Source organism: Geosmithia morbida, assembly GCF_012550715.1.
Source record: "Geosmithia morbida isolate 1262 chromosome Unknown scaffold_10, whole genome shotgun sequence".
In the NCBI taxonomy this organism is placed as follows: domain Eukaryota; kingdom Fungi; phylum Ascomycota; class Sordariomycetes; order Hypocreales; family Bionectriaceae; genus Geosmithia; species Geosmithia morbida.
In genome coordinates this window covers 372,331-385,984 of record NW_023336197.1, presented here as the reverse complement: position 1 = coordinate 385,984, position 13,654 = coordinate 372,331, and the positions used below count along the sequence as shown (strand labels likewise).

The 13,654-nt window shown below is 51.8% G+C and overlaps 5 protein-coding genes across 5 annotated transcripts; 3 read left to right on the top strand and 2 right to left on the bottom strand.

Moving 5' to 3' along the window:
• Window positions 1-1,084: 1,084 nt before the first annotated feature.
• On the bottom strand, window positions 1,085-2,295 carry GMORB2_1614 (Conserved hypothetical, protein; the record flags this gene model as incomplete). Its single annotated transcript, XM_035463596.1, has 2 exons — window positions 1,085-1,589; window positions 1,685-2,295. The coding sequence occupies 2 exons, from the start codon at window positions 2,293-2,295 to the stop codon at window positions 1,085-1,087; spliced, it is 1,116 nt and encodes a 371-aa protein (XP_035320427.1).
• A 507-nt stretch (window positions 2,296-2,802) lies between these two features.
• GMORB2_1613 (N-terminal acetyltransferase B complex catalytic subunit) lies at window positions 2,803-3,457 on the top strand (the record flags this gene model as incomplete). The annotated part of the gene is made up of 2 exons (XM_035463595.1): window positions 2,803-2,971; window positions 3,054-3,457. 2 exons carry the CDS (start codon window positions 2,803-2,805, stop codon window positions 3,455-3,457), a joined length of 573 nt encoding a protein of 190 aa, XP_035320426.1.
• Window positions 3,458-4,505: 1,048 nt separating this feature from the next.
• On the top strand, window positions 4,506-7,106 carry GMORB2_1612 (protein of unknown function (DUF1793); the record flags this gene model as incomplete). The annotated part of the gene is made up of 4 exons (XM_035463594.1): window positions 4,506-4,646; window positions 4,717-4,808; window positions 4,875-6,100; window positions 6,160-7,106. 4 exons carry the CDS (start codon window positions 4,506-4,508, stop codon window positions 7,104-7,106), a joined length of 2,406 nt encoding a protein of 801 aa, XP_035320425.1.
• A 748-nt stretch (window positions 7,107-7,854) lies between these two features.
• Window positions 7,855-9,148, top strand: GMORB2_1611 (transformer-SR ribonucleoprotein; the record flags this gene model as incomplete). The annotated part of the gene is made up of 4 exons (XM_035463593.1): window positions 7,855-7,906; window positions 8,019-8,130; window positions 8,212-8,558; window positions 9,123-9,148. 4 exons carry the CDS (start codon window positions 7,855-7,857, stop codon window positions 9,146-9,148), a joined length of 537 nt encoding a protein of 178 aa, XP_035320424.1.
• A 1,361-nt stretch (window positions 9,149-10,509) lies between these two features.
• GMORB2_1610 (protein transport protein SEC39) lies at window positions 10,510-13,316 on the bottom strand (the record flags this gene model as incomplete). The annotated part of the gene is made up of 3 exons (XM_035463592.1): window positions 10,510-11,572; window positions 11,627-11,783; window positions 11,834-13,316. 3 exons carry the CDS (start codon window positions 13,314-13,316, stop codon window positions 10,510-10,512), a joined length of 2,703 nt encoding a protein of 900 aa, XP_035320423.1.
• Window positions 13,317-13,654: the final 338 nt, after the last annotated feature.

Here is a 13,654-nt window from a genome sequence, read left to right as displayed (position 1 = left end):
TATCCGGCATGGGGAGCGCAACATGGTTACCAAAAGCGATCGTGTCCAGTTTTCGAGAGCCTACGTGCCAACCAAAGACCAGGCCATAAGAATCAGCAGCCCCGCCACAGACATGATCTTGGGCTATTCTGATGAGATGAATGCCCTAGTCAATGGCTCTAGAGCGCGTACCCTCCAGGCCTATATGATTAACCACCAACGACGGCCTATACTTTCCTTTCTTCATAGTCCAATGCAAGTCCAACGCCCGGGCCGGGTCGGAGAGCGACATTCATGCCGCCACAAACCAGTGTCAAGGGGGAGTGGTAGGATGCTGACGGGTTGTCACCCAGCTACCCACAAGTAGGGAACGACACCTGGTCCCTGGCAATCAATAATGTTAAGGCCTGCCTCTACCTCCCGCGGAAGGCCGACGACAAGTGTTAGACCAGCTGTGTAGACGAGTTCCTCATTTAGAAGCCTGAGAACTACCAGTTTTCTCGCAGGTCCATCAGGAATACTCGACTGGGGGAGGGGCTCCAGGCTCCAGGCACTCAGGGGTAATCTTGACTTGCTGGATCGTCAGCATTCTGCACATCGCAGCCAAACATTATCTGGGAAGGAGTCCTACAGGTGATTTTCCCTGAATATCGGCGTTCTCAACCCCGAGCAGGTTCGGTTGCGAGTATTGGCGCTTGGGGAAAGTCCGGTTTGAGATGGAGTTGCTCTCGGGCAGTGTTATTTCAATGTTGCGATATTAGAGTACATCCTAGATGGCTTACTCAAGTCCTCATCTCCCATCCGTGTTACATGTTGTTTACTTAGCATGTTTGGTAATCAGGGATCAGGTCGTCGTCAACTCGTCAATTTGTGTCATCTCTCGCCGCGCGTGGTATTATATGGAAAGAAACAGATAATACATAAAAGAATAACGCTTGGGCTGTCATAAAAGCGATATTGGTCCCTCATCGTGGTTCCCGACCCACTGGCATCGGTATAAAAAAAAATACATGTTTTTGCGGCTCAGACCGTATGCATGCGGGGGATGTGCGGGGGTCCTTGATAATAATCCTTGGTGGTACTCGTAATATCACCTTTTCCTATCTTATGCCTGAGACTCGGCTTGGGCAAGAAGGCGCTCCCGCCAACTGTTGCAGACCTCCTCGAAGCCTCCGATCACCTCTCCGCAAACACCAGCGCATTCCCTCTTCTGCAGACGCTCTCCCCAGTTGCCCCGGGTGAGCCACAGCTCACCTTCTTCACGCAGCTCGTCATCTCTCCTCACCTCTGCCACCAGTTCCTTAGCGCTCTTCAGACGCCGCGTCGCCGTAGCGGTAGTCTGGCGAGACATGTGCAGCGTGTCGGACAGGTAATTCAGAGTCTGTACCAGGTCTGCGGTAATTGCGTGCAGGCCCGACAGTGAGTCCAACGCTGCTGTTGATGGACGTGCCATTTCGTCGGACAAAGAGACCAACAGGGGAACCAGCTCTTCAATAGCCTTTGGGTCCGGCGCCGCCGTCATATGCGACAATATGGGGAAAGTGAGACCGTGCATTTGCCTGGTCTGGTGAGTGAGGTGCGTCGTGAGGGCAGAGTGCGCCGTGATCAATCTAGAAAAAAAAAGGTATGTGTCAGTCATTGCCAAGTAATAGATGCAGCTGTGGGGTGGACGAAAAAGAAAAGAAAGAGAAAAAAGAAAGCATACCTTGAGGCGCTGCCCTCGACAGTAGACTGAGACCCGAGGTGTCTGAGTGCCTCCGTAACGCGTTTGACGACATCATCTGTCTCCCCGCCGTAGTTCTCTGTGCCCCGCCTTGCTAGAGACTCGATGGCATCCACCTTGGCCACAAAGCTGGGTGCCATGCCGGAAGAGTCCAGATCGGACTCTGAGCCATAGTCACTGCCATCGTATGCACTCTTCTTATACTGATGGCCTTTCCGCCGGGTCGGTGGGACCGACAAGCTGTCCTCGCGGTCTCTCGATATCTTGTTAGGTGACGGGACGCCATCTTGTCCCGAGTTCTGGCCATCGGATCCTTCAGAAACGTTCCCATTGTCCTCATCGTCCTCAGCACCGTCGTCCCCAGAGTCTGAAAAGGCATCAGCAAGCTCGTCGGCCAGGTTACCCATGCCATTTCCTCCCTCTGCACCACCGCTCCCGAGCTCATTCATATCGAGAGTGCCTTGCTGGTTGAAGCTGCTGCTGCGGTGGCCCATGCTGGCGTCGTTGTACGGTCGCCTCTCTTGGGGTGAGTCATTATATGCGTCGACAGTAGATGAGTGTCGCGAGCCTCGCGGGGTTTGCGGTGAGGACATCGTCGTGGAACGTAGCAGTGAGTCAGGGGATGATTGGTCGGTGGGCAACCGGCGGCGGGGGGAACGGTCCTTTGTTTAGTGACCAGTTGTCGGATGGACCTGGAAGAAAGGAAAGTCGGGTGCTGGATTGGCTGCAATCAGAATTAAACGCCTTTTCCAGATCCCCAAGCTTTGCAGGGTCAGTCAAAGTGTTTATTATGAAAGTTGGAGGTGAAGCCTTCTGGCGTGTCGCTCTGCAAGGTTATTCATGCCTGTCTGGTCCGGTCTCCGTAGTTCCGTAATAATAGTGGGTGGGCCTACACATATCTGCCGAGTCGTTGAAAATCATGTGTGTGCATTTCCTTGGCGCAACCCGATGGTGCCCCTTCTATTACTGTTGTGTTGCACAAATGCATAACGCACACAAGAACCTCCCCCGCGACATTTGGATATAAGGGAAAAAGTTTATCTGATTCCCTTGCCTTTGATTCCTTTTATCTTTCCCTTCTAGGGGAGGGAAGAGCAATCATGGCGACCTTTAGACGATTCCACCCTCACGATGTCGACAAGTTCTCCAAATGCAATCTTGACCCGTTGACGGAAACTTACGAGTTGGGTTTCTACCTCCAGTACTATGCCAAATGGCCGTCACTGTTCCAGGTCTGCGAGGACAAGGATGGTAACATCATCGGTTACAGTGTGTTTGGCATGCGATCAGCCGCCCCCCCTCGCGGCGTGTGTTTTGTTTCTTGGCTAATTATATGTGTTTGCCCTTGCAGTCATGGGCAAAGTCGAGTCATCCCCCGATGCGTATAAATTCTCAGAGCACTACCTACCATGGCACACACACATTACCGCCCTGACGGTAGCTCCCGAAGCGCGGAGGTTGGGTATCGGAAAGATCCTTAGCGAACAACTCGAAACCGCCGCCGATGCCAACGACTCCTGGTTCGTCGACTTGTTCGTCCGACGGAGCAACGAACGAGCGATTACATTTTACAAGAGCATGGGCTACAGCGTTTTTCGCGTGGTAAAAGATTACTACGGTGATAATGCTCTGGACCCGAGCAAAGGCGGCGAGGATGCCTTCGACATGCGGAAGCCCATGAAAAGGGACAAGAAGCTACAGCATATCAGGGATGACGGCGAGAACCACGAAGTCAGCCCCGAGGACGTGTGGTGAGCAAGAAGCCCGCACTCTAGGCCACGGAAGTGATGAGAGGGGTCTGCTTCTGACAATATCGGCGCGACATTGCTCTGCGTTAAATAATAAAAATAAAGGTCATGTCCCCATATGCATGTTTCTGTATCTGAATTACTGGAAATCTGCGATAGGCAAGGGGCAAACGAGCGGCGAGTAAAGAGCCCAGCAATTAATACAACTACAACAGCGGGTCACATTCACATGTCCCTCAATGGACTGACAAGTCGTGGACTCTTATTCAATCATGCATGCTGTGCCGGTTAATTCGGCTTCGTCCCACTCGACCTCTCACAACGCGCTGGGCAAAAGTCGGGCATATGTTAGATGGCAGGTAATATGAAGCTTTGTTGCAACCAATATGGAGCTACCGCTGCATAATCATGCAATGGAAGCGCGTTGACTAGCTCCCTCTCACGGCCGACGCATCCAAATACTCCGTATACTGTCCCGGACAGCAAAAGCTAGCTTTCCCCAAAATATTGGAGCTCTAGTGGATATTTGGCAATACTTTCTCCCTTAGCTCGATGCCTTTCACATTCCTATACGGCCGTATCGTTCGATTAGTTTGATTGATCATGGTGGCATGGGGTACGAAAAAGGCTCTCTGCCTCCCGACCATTATCATCGACCATCTTGTCTTTTTTTGGGTGGAATTAGCAGAATCAGTTCTAAGGTTTCAGGACTGTGTGGGGTAATCCTATCAGGTACGACGTACTTTTGTATGAGTACACTCTCTGGGTGCAAGCGAATTGCCCTTGGTTTTGTCACGTAATGCGAGGTGGTGGGAAGGGGACAACCCCAATGCGAGAACGTAATTCTTGTCTTCGGTTGACATCATAGCTCTGGACCGTCTTTCCGTAGCTTAATGCCTTCGAGCTTGACGTGGTTTACATCGCCCCTTCGCTCGAAGACGCCATACACATACACAATCTATCAAAACGATATCATTCATATTTTTACTAGGTGCTTTCCTGTCGGACAGGTTGGATAGCCCTCAATGGGGATCACATATTTGCTTCTCGCCGTCATGGCAATGGGCACGAGCGCTTCTACCCTGCGCCCACCAGTCTTGCCGCTCCTCGTTCGCACCCCGTACCTCAGCACATGGCTTCCGAATGCGCGCAGCCCTCCATGGGAATCTTGGCCTATTTTCTGGACAGGTGAACAGGTAAGTAGTTATAACCTCCAGTGGGGTCGTCTACGGGTCATCAAGGCTAACTACTTCTATTTACCACCAGGTTGGATTGTCTGTGATGGTCTCGATCCCCGACAGTGGCCAAGTGTTCCCACTCCTCGGCAGACCACAAGACTCGCTCCCGTCCGACCTGCCGTACGTATCCTCCAGCTGCAATATCTATCATCGCTGCGGCAAGACTAACATGATATGACAATTCAGGCTGTCCGAACCTAAACATCACGACATCTCGTTCGATGCATCCACGACGAACATTACTTACCATCTGCAACTGGGTTTTGACGCCAGCGCGTTTGCCTATGTCACCTTGTCCTTCTTATCGCCAGTTACGCCTACTTCGGTTTTCCGCCAGTCTCTTCCCGCAGCATATGTTACCATCTATGTCGAGGGTCCGGCCAGAGTTAATGTGTATGCAGACCTCAATGGAAAATGGATCAGCGGAAAGGATGACAGTGCCATTATATGGAATTTCGATCAACGAGGCCAATCTCAAGCCTCCTCGGCCATCAAATCCTGGAAGGTCTCCCGAGAGACAGAGCAGTTATTCACCGAAACGAATGACCGGGCCGAATGGGGAACATTGTACTTCAGCGGTCCAGAAACTGCTGCTCATCAATCTGGACCCTCAGATCTCCTTCGCCAAACGTTTGCTCGACTTAAACAGTTGAGCAACACGACCGACGAGGACTATCGCCAGATCATGGATCGTGAACCAGTCTTTGCCTTCTCGACATCCCTGGAGCCAGGATATTACGAAGCCAGCGAGAAAAACTCTGTCACGTTTACCGTTGGCTTAGTCCAGGACCCTGTAGCGCAATTCGCTGCAGCGCGCGGCCTTACAGAGATGAGGCCGTTCTGGAAGTCGCTTATACCTGACGAAGCTGATATGATTAACTTCCACTACCATGATTTTGGCAAAGCTTCGTTTCTTGCTTCCAATTACTCGGCTCGGCTAGATTTCGACGCACGCTTGGTGGGATCCGAGAGCTACCCTGATCTCGTCGCCTTGTCGGCACGCCAGGTCCTCGGGGCTACTACTTTCTCAGGAACACCACAAGACCCGATCCTGTTTCTAAAGGAAATATCCTCAAATGGGAACTTCCAAACTGTCGACGTCATCTACCCAGCTTTCCCATTTTTCCTGTATACGAATCCGACATGGTTGACGTATTTACTAGAGCCCCTTCTCGAGTACCAACTGAGTGGACAATACCCCAGAAATTACAGCATTCATGACATTGGAACTCACTTTCCCAACGGAACTGGACACTCAGACGGAAACGATGAATACATGCCTCTCGAGGAGTGTGGAAACATGCTTATCATGGCGTTGGCGGTTGTTAATGCCATCGGGGAAGAACCTGTGCTCATGGAGCTTACTCCTTCTGCTAGCTCAGAAGCAGTCTTTCATCAGCCACTTCTAGCGGGTATGCGTTTTCTATATCCGCGTTTGTGGTCAAGGAATAGCTAACAAGACTATAAACAGGTCAATCGGGACCCAGGTTCGCGCGCAAGTGGGCCAAGAAGTCGTACAGTCTGTGGAAGTTGTGGGCCGACTACCTGGTTCGAGAAACTCTCATCCCCGAAAACCAGCTGTGCACCGACGATTTTGCCGGGCTGCTCCCGAATCAGACGAATCTGGCACTCAAGGGTATTATCGGGCTTCGGGCAATGAGTGACATCGCAGCCATTGTGGGAAACGAACAAGATGCGGAACACTATAAGAACATATCCGTGTCTTACATCAATAAGTGGCAAGAGTACGGGATCTCGCGTGACGGTACACATGCCAAATTGGGCTACGAGTGGTTTGGCTCCTGGACAACTCTGTACAATCTCTTTGCCGACACTCTTCTCTGTTTCCATAACCCTGCCAATGATCTGGAGGACGGAGAGGATACTACACAGTCGCCTATTGGAGCTAAACCACAACCTGAGCACTTCATCCCGGACAAGATCTATTCCATGTCCAGCCAGTGGTATCCCAACGTCATGCAAAAGTATGGACTGCCCCTAGACAGCCGCCATCTCTACGCCAAGAGTGATTGGGAACTCTTTGCCGCTTCCGTCGCGAGCACCAAAACCAGGGAAGAGATCATTGAAAGGGTTGGTCTATGGATAAACGAAACAATTACAGGTAAGCCGGTTTTCATACTTACAACACCAGAGGCAACCAAAAAGGCACGGACTAATTCCGCTGTAGATCGACCTTTGACCGACTTGTATGACACTGAAGGCGAGGGAAACTTTGACCCAGTGCCGTTCAAGGCCAGACCCGTTGTAGGTGGCCACTTTGCCCCCCTATCCCTGCAGCGAGCGTGCAATGGCAGGGCCCTGAAGGGACTTCGTTTCTTGGATGTAGAACAGCGTATAGAGGAGACCTCGACCGAAGGAAAACCCGTGGGGGAGAAATCAGCATCTGGGGAGCTTTGAGTACGCTGACTTGTAGTGGAGCCCATCACTCAACACAAGCTCTGCTTTTCTTTTTCTTCAATTCTTTGTTTCTGCGCGCAATATTAGAAAGCATCTTGGAAAGATGTTGGCATTCACAAGGCCAGTAGATAACATGTGGAAAAGGACATTGGGGTGGGATACAGCGTGTATAGAACAGTGCTACTACTTGCAATGCTCTTGGGTTCTATACATGTATTCAGTCCCCAGGGAATAGATGCATGAAGTCTTCGTACCCACTGCACTGCAAACCTCATGCGAACATAACTATCATACATTTGGATTGTCAAGAATGCATGCAATGTTTAGTGTAAAGTGTAAAGTTCTCCGCCCAGCTAACGCAATGGAATTTATCCAAAGTCGTAATTGAAATCGCATTTTACAGTGATTGAGATTGGATGCAATCGCTTGGATACCCTTGCTAATTAATACCACTTGCGGGAGAAAGATGTTGTGTTTCAGCTCAACAAAGGCAGGCTTATTTCCAATAATACGTGTACCGTTATTGCTCCACGAGGTCCTGTTAGGTGGATCAGTCAAGATTCACGCAATCCGCCTAATCTTCGGCTTTATTACTCATGTCCTTTAGCCGCAAATGCACTCTGCAAGGCTGCGTCGCCTTGATTTTCTCACCCCTTCTCAAAGCTTCTTCCCATCAACCTCAGCTTGGCATTGGAATCTTTCATCACCGTCTGAGACTACCGCAACAGTACGAAACGAAGCTGCCAATATGGCGACTACGGCTATGGACTACGAAGACGCTAACGGCGATCGCTACGAAGGTACGCCATTGCACCAGCATCCTGACTCTTCACGACAATGGCGACGGGCTATGAGCACCGTGACGCGTTCCCTTGACCTTCCATCAAACTGACAACATCCTTTTCCTTGCAGACGACGCTCCCCGATACGAGCGCGATAACAGGAGTGCGTCTCCTCGTCCCGCTCGTGACGAGGGTGATGGCCCCCGTCGTCGCTCTGCTTCCCCCAACGGCCGCGGTGACAGGTAAGTTCACGACTTGTTTACCGGACAATGCATACGACTTAGTTCGATATGACTGACGTTTGAAACACTGTTCCCCAATAGCGCTCCCAAGGAGTCTGGCCCCAAGGACGAAGATGATGACGGAGCCATTAACCCTGGGTCGAACCTGTTCGTGACTGGCATTCACCCGCGCCTGGTTGAGGAGGAAATCATCAAGATGTTCGAGAAGTACGGAGATGTCGAGAAGTGCCAGATAATGCGCGATCCTCACTCCAAGGAATCCCGCGGCTTTGGTTTTGTCAAGATGGTCACTCCTGATCAGGCCGAGGCTGCCAAGGAGGGACTTCAAGGTGAGCAGTTCGAGGGCCGTACTTTGAGTATTGAGAAGGCCCGCCGTGCTCGCCCGCGTACACCTACGCCTGGCAAGTACTTTGGCCCTCCCAAGCGAGGTAAGTCTTTCAAACCACCACAGCCTATGCCACAAGCACTCCGTTAACATTGTTGGTAAGACCCCCGTCCTCGCTCTGATGACCGCCGCCGCGGCGGCGGCAGTGGGTACGGTCGTGACGATTCCTACCGCTACCGCGGCTATGATCGTAACTACGACCGTGGCCACGAGCGCCGCTACGAAGACAGGAGCTACGAGCGCGGTGGCTACGAACGTGGAATGGACCGAGGATACCGCGACGACAGGCGCTACGAGGACCGTGGTGGCTACGGCCGCGACTACGATCGAGGCTACGACCGCAGGGACCGCGATGATGGCTACAGTGGCGGCGGCGGCCGTGACCGCTACGCTGGACGCGAGGACCGTGACCGCTACGCTGGCGGTGGTCGAGGTGGATACGACCGCGACCGCTATGACCGTGCCCCCGAGCGTGATGCCCCCCGGTCTCGTGAGCCTCCTGCCGGAGGCTCAGGCTACGGTGACTCTGCTCCGCAGGCCCGTGAGTCATACGGAGGTTCGGGCTACTACTGATTGATCCGCCTACCGTTCCCGCTAATTTTTGTAGGAGCTCCCGATCAGGCGATGGGATGAGTCGATGACCTCCCCCATTCGCACTCGCGTCAAAGAGGCCCCCCCGACTTTGTTCTGTATTAAAATCAGAACCCTCCTTTTTTCTGTTTCTTATGTCTCGTGTCTTTCAAGGAGGGTTCTCCGGGCCTCGCAACCATTCTATCTAGGGTCGAAATACTTCCGGAGTTGAGTTGCGATTTGTCTTGAGTTTTTAGGGAAAGGATAAAAAACTAGGGTTTCGTTTCATCGCCGATTTGCATCGTTTTGGAGGTCGGCATTTACGACAACGAAAAAAAGAAACGAAGGGTTTCATATGGACCACAAGTATGACAGCCTTTCGGGTCTTTGCAGAATCAAAAAACAACATCCATCAAACTCGTCAAATTTTGCGACAGCCCCGTATATGGAGGAACCGCTACCATCATCATCAGCCCGCTTCAGCACACACACACTACACACCCCTCCAGAAAATTTCGCCTTTAACCCGAGTGACGCCTCCCCTTTCGAATTTCCATTTCCTTCCCTTATAAACGAGGACGACCTTCTCGGACGTTCCTCGCCCCCCTTCTCTGCACACCCCACGGCTTCAACCAATTGTCTGGGCGTACAAAGCAGACAGCCTTTGCAACACCTACAGCTGGACACGCAACTTTGCGACTTAAGCACGTCCTTGTCTCCTTACTAGTTACGCCTTCAACATTCCTCTTGCAAGCCGCCTTGATACGTCACCACCACGCCAGTAAATTTGTCGCCTTCTCTTCCTGCCGCCGTAGCACCATCTCTTCTGAAACACCGTTTCCCGCTACTGCCGAACGTCACGCCTACCTCAGAACAGCCTAACCCTTCTTTTCTAGACTCTTATTAGGTTTCTTGGGAAGTCTACGAAGCGTATTGTCGGAACGGTTGGACACGACAGAGCCGAGTTCATACGAGACTATCTTTTTCTTCAGTGCTCTTCATGTTCAGTTTTCCGAAATTGGCCATCTTGGAAGGAGAGTGTCGTCCAAGATACAGCCCCGGCAAGAGTGATTCGTTCGGCCCTTTCCCGGTAAGCTCTTATGGCGTGACAATAGTATTAATATAGAACGGCGGCGACAAGTGGCTGTTGTCTTCATCAAGAGACAGAGGGTTCGAGGGGATCCTCGAGAGCAGGGAACGCCAGCCTGAGCCTGGGTTTCTTTCAGTTTCACGTTTTGGTACTTGCTTCATTCAAAGGAGTGTTTATCCACCCTTCATCTCCCTGGTGGTCTAGTCCCCTCGTTCTATTAACTTTCTGCAGGATGTCACAAGCATAACATGAACCTGGGTTTAATCAGGTGGACAATAGAGGCCTACGTAGAATCGCTTATACTGTCTCGCTTGCACTTGTTTATATGTCCATTTCAACCCGACTCCGCCCCATCGTTGCGGCTGACGTTGGCCCCAATCAGCCACCCAACCCCAGATACCAGTGTTCCCGTTGCCGCTTCTCGAAACTGGTCTCTCCTCCTCACACGCTCCTCCCTTTCTTGGCCCAAAGGCTCAAGGGTCTTGCTTTGTGTGCTTCCATGAGCCAACCCTTTAAGGCTAGACAACGATGTCAAATTCCTCTGCGCTATCCTCGCCGTGGCTCGCGACAAGTCGAAAAGCGACATTGGTGCTTCCTCTGCCTGACGGGCGGCGGCTGATACAGGCTTGTTACGTGACGGGTAGGCCTTGGTAGAAGTGGGCATATCGTAAGATCCGGGTAAATTTTGCATGTCACCGGCTGTATCCCATGCCGCTTCCCTCTCAGCTTCATCTGCAATGGCGGAGTCGAGCTGCTCCTCGCACCGTCGGAAAACCTCAAGAATGGGTTGGAGTTGGGATGCAGGGGCAACGCGTAGAGCTGTCGCCAAACAGTCGAGGCGCTGCTCCAAATGACGAATCTCGGGGTTTGCGCTTGATGTACCCAGGTGCGTGGGCTGCCTTGTATTCGACGTGCGAATATACTCGCCAGCCTTAAGCGCGGCTTTCCACGACCACTCATCTGCCGTCTGGTCCAAATCTCCTAGGCGACTAGCCACGTAGGAGTATGCGGTCTCGAAGTCGTCTTCTCTTAATGCAGCAAAAATGCACGCAGCCACAATTCGCTTCTCTGCCTGTTCCATTGCCGCATCTTGCTTTTGGGGATCAGGAGAGACCCCCAACTGCTTCTTATCGTCGTTGAAAAACCCAGCGATGATCATGTTCATGCCGATTTCTAGGAACTCTTGTAGTCGAGTGTAGGCACCGGCGTTCTGTTCGAGAACTTTGTCGATAATTGAGATTGGGTCTGAATGTACCCGAAGAACGACGGGCCGGAATGGTTCGCCCTTCTTCAGAACTAGCCTGTAACCACTGAGGGAATGCGCAGCGCTCATCAGAGACTCAATTCGCTTGACTGCCGGAAGTGTCCGTGGCACCATCCTCGGGAGAGCATGCATGCTGTCTAGCGTTAGTTACTGTCAGGCTCAAAGTCGTGGGTTCGGACAATCTCACATGTCATTGCATTTTCGAAGGCCACCCTTTGTTCTGTTCGGGTTAGATGCATGGTCAAATGCGTCCAAGGCTGCGTGGTAGACGGCATCCTGGACACTCTCGTCCGGAAGTGGCAGATCTGTCACATCCTCATACAGTGACTGGGCCAAAAAATAACCTGATCCTTGTCAATTTTGGTAGGCCTCGCTATAGGTAATTGGTACATACGTGATTGAGAAAGTATAGCCTTGAGAAGTTCTACTTCGATGTCGTGTTCGGGTACGGCACCGAACACCCCTTTCCCAGCAGAGTGGGATTGGATGCTATCGGCATGTACGCCCCAGTGATGAAGCCAAAGGACATCGCGGCGAATGCGAATCCAGTAGTCATCTCCTTGGCTTAGTGCCTGGTTGCATGCGAAACGAACAAGCCTCACGAGCTGGGATTTCTGGTCTCTTTTGTCACCAAGAAGAGCTAAGTCACCAGCCTTCTTCACCGAACAAGGGATGCCGAGTTTAGTAAGTATGAATGCGCTCAGAACGAGGCCAGTCAAGAAGTCGACAGCTTGCGGTGTCGGTTCTGTAAATGGGTTATTTGGTTGGAGGAGGTTGTTTCTCAGGAACGAAGGTGCCAGTTGTGTTGCCTTGAGATTGCGTATTCCCGCTTCAGAAAGGTTGGGGAGGTCTTCGGCTTCTTCTTGGGCTGACGATGACGAAGGCAACCCCAGAATGAACCTTGCCTTTCTCACAATAGCGTAAGCACCTTCAAGCGATTCCATAGTAGATTCCGACAGGGAATATACCGAAGCTAGAGCAGCCTTGGTATACGTTTGGTCGAGATAATGTAGTTTGTCTTCCTCCAACTCTAGCCTGGCTTCATCTTCGAAATCAACGTCTCGAGGTCCATTCCACTGTATGATGGCCTGAACTGCAACAGGCCATGACCGAGAAGCCTGGAGGGTCAGCCATTCCAAGACCTGTTCCCATCCAGCACACTTAAAACCAGGTTCTCCAGTACCCTCTTCCAACCATCTCGCGCTGTTGTAAAGCCACGGGCTCAGGAGGCCTCTGAGATCTCTACCAATAGAATCATATCTGTCTTCTGAAAGTCCTGTCTGTGACAAGAGGTATTGGACAGCAGAGCGGTCAGAAAGGCCCTCGAACGAGGCCAGGGAATGGGAGCCCTGAGTGTAGTACTCGGAGTTTCTCCTAGAAAGCGGAAGAAACGTAGAGGCCATCCATATTTTGATACTGGGGGCGTAGTCGACAAAAGGAAGAAGTAGGTCGGCAACATGGTTAAGCATACCAGCCTCTTCGTCCATCCGCAAAGCACGAGAATGAAGGAAAAGCACAAAAAGATCTTCTGTATCGCTAGTAAGAGAGACAGATTGGGAGAGTTTGAGAAGGTGAAGCTTTCGTGCCCTCTTGGATGCTTGGGCGTCTGTGATATCTTCAACAGCGGAGGTGTCAAGAGAATACTCTGGTTGCTCGTCCGCCGAGACATTACCGCTAGCCAATTGTTGTAAAAAATCGGTGTAGGAGTGCGGCGGGGTCGTCTCAGGAAGATAAGTGAGCAGGATACGCAACACAAGCTCTGTGCTGAGGACAGACCTGTGCTGCGATACGAGATGTTGTAGTGCAGCGATGTCGGCCCGCGAAGCATAGTGCGCTGCAAGCAGCACCGCCTTACTAGGCGGAAGAGACAAGCTCATTGTTGTTGTAGAGTGTTTTCGAATCCGTCGAGGATCAAACGGCAAAAGGCCGTGCGTTGGACTGGGCTGGTCCCTTGTCCTGCGACTTATAGCTGGACACGTTGCTTAGCTGCTGTTGGCTTGATTAACACCAGATGACGGGTTAGACGAACTATTTTGGCATTCAATGCCAGAAGTATGCGCAGGGAGCCAGCGCGGCTTCAACGAGCGGGCAAATCAGCATGGAGGGTGTACAGTTTGTCGAAGGTCGAAGGAACGTGCAGTTGCAGCTGTCATGGATTTGTCCCAAAGCTATCGTCGCCACCTTGCGCGCCGCACAACAAGCATCACAGGTCGTC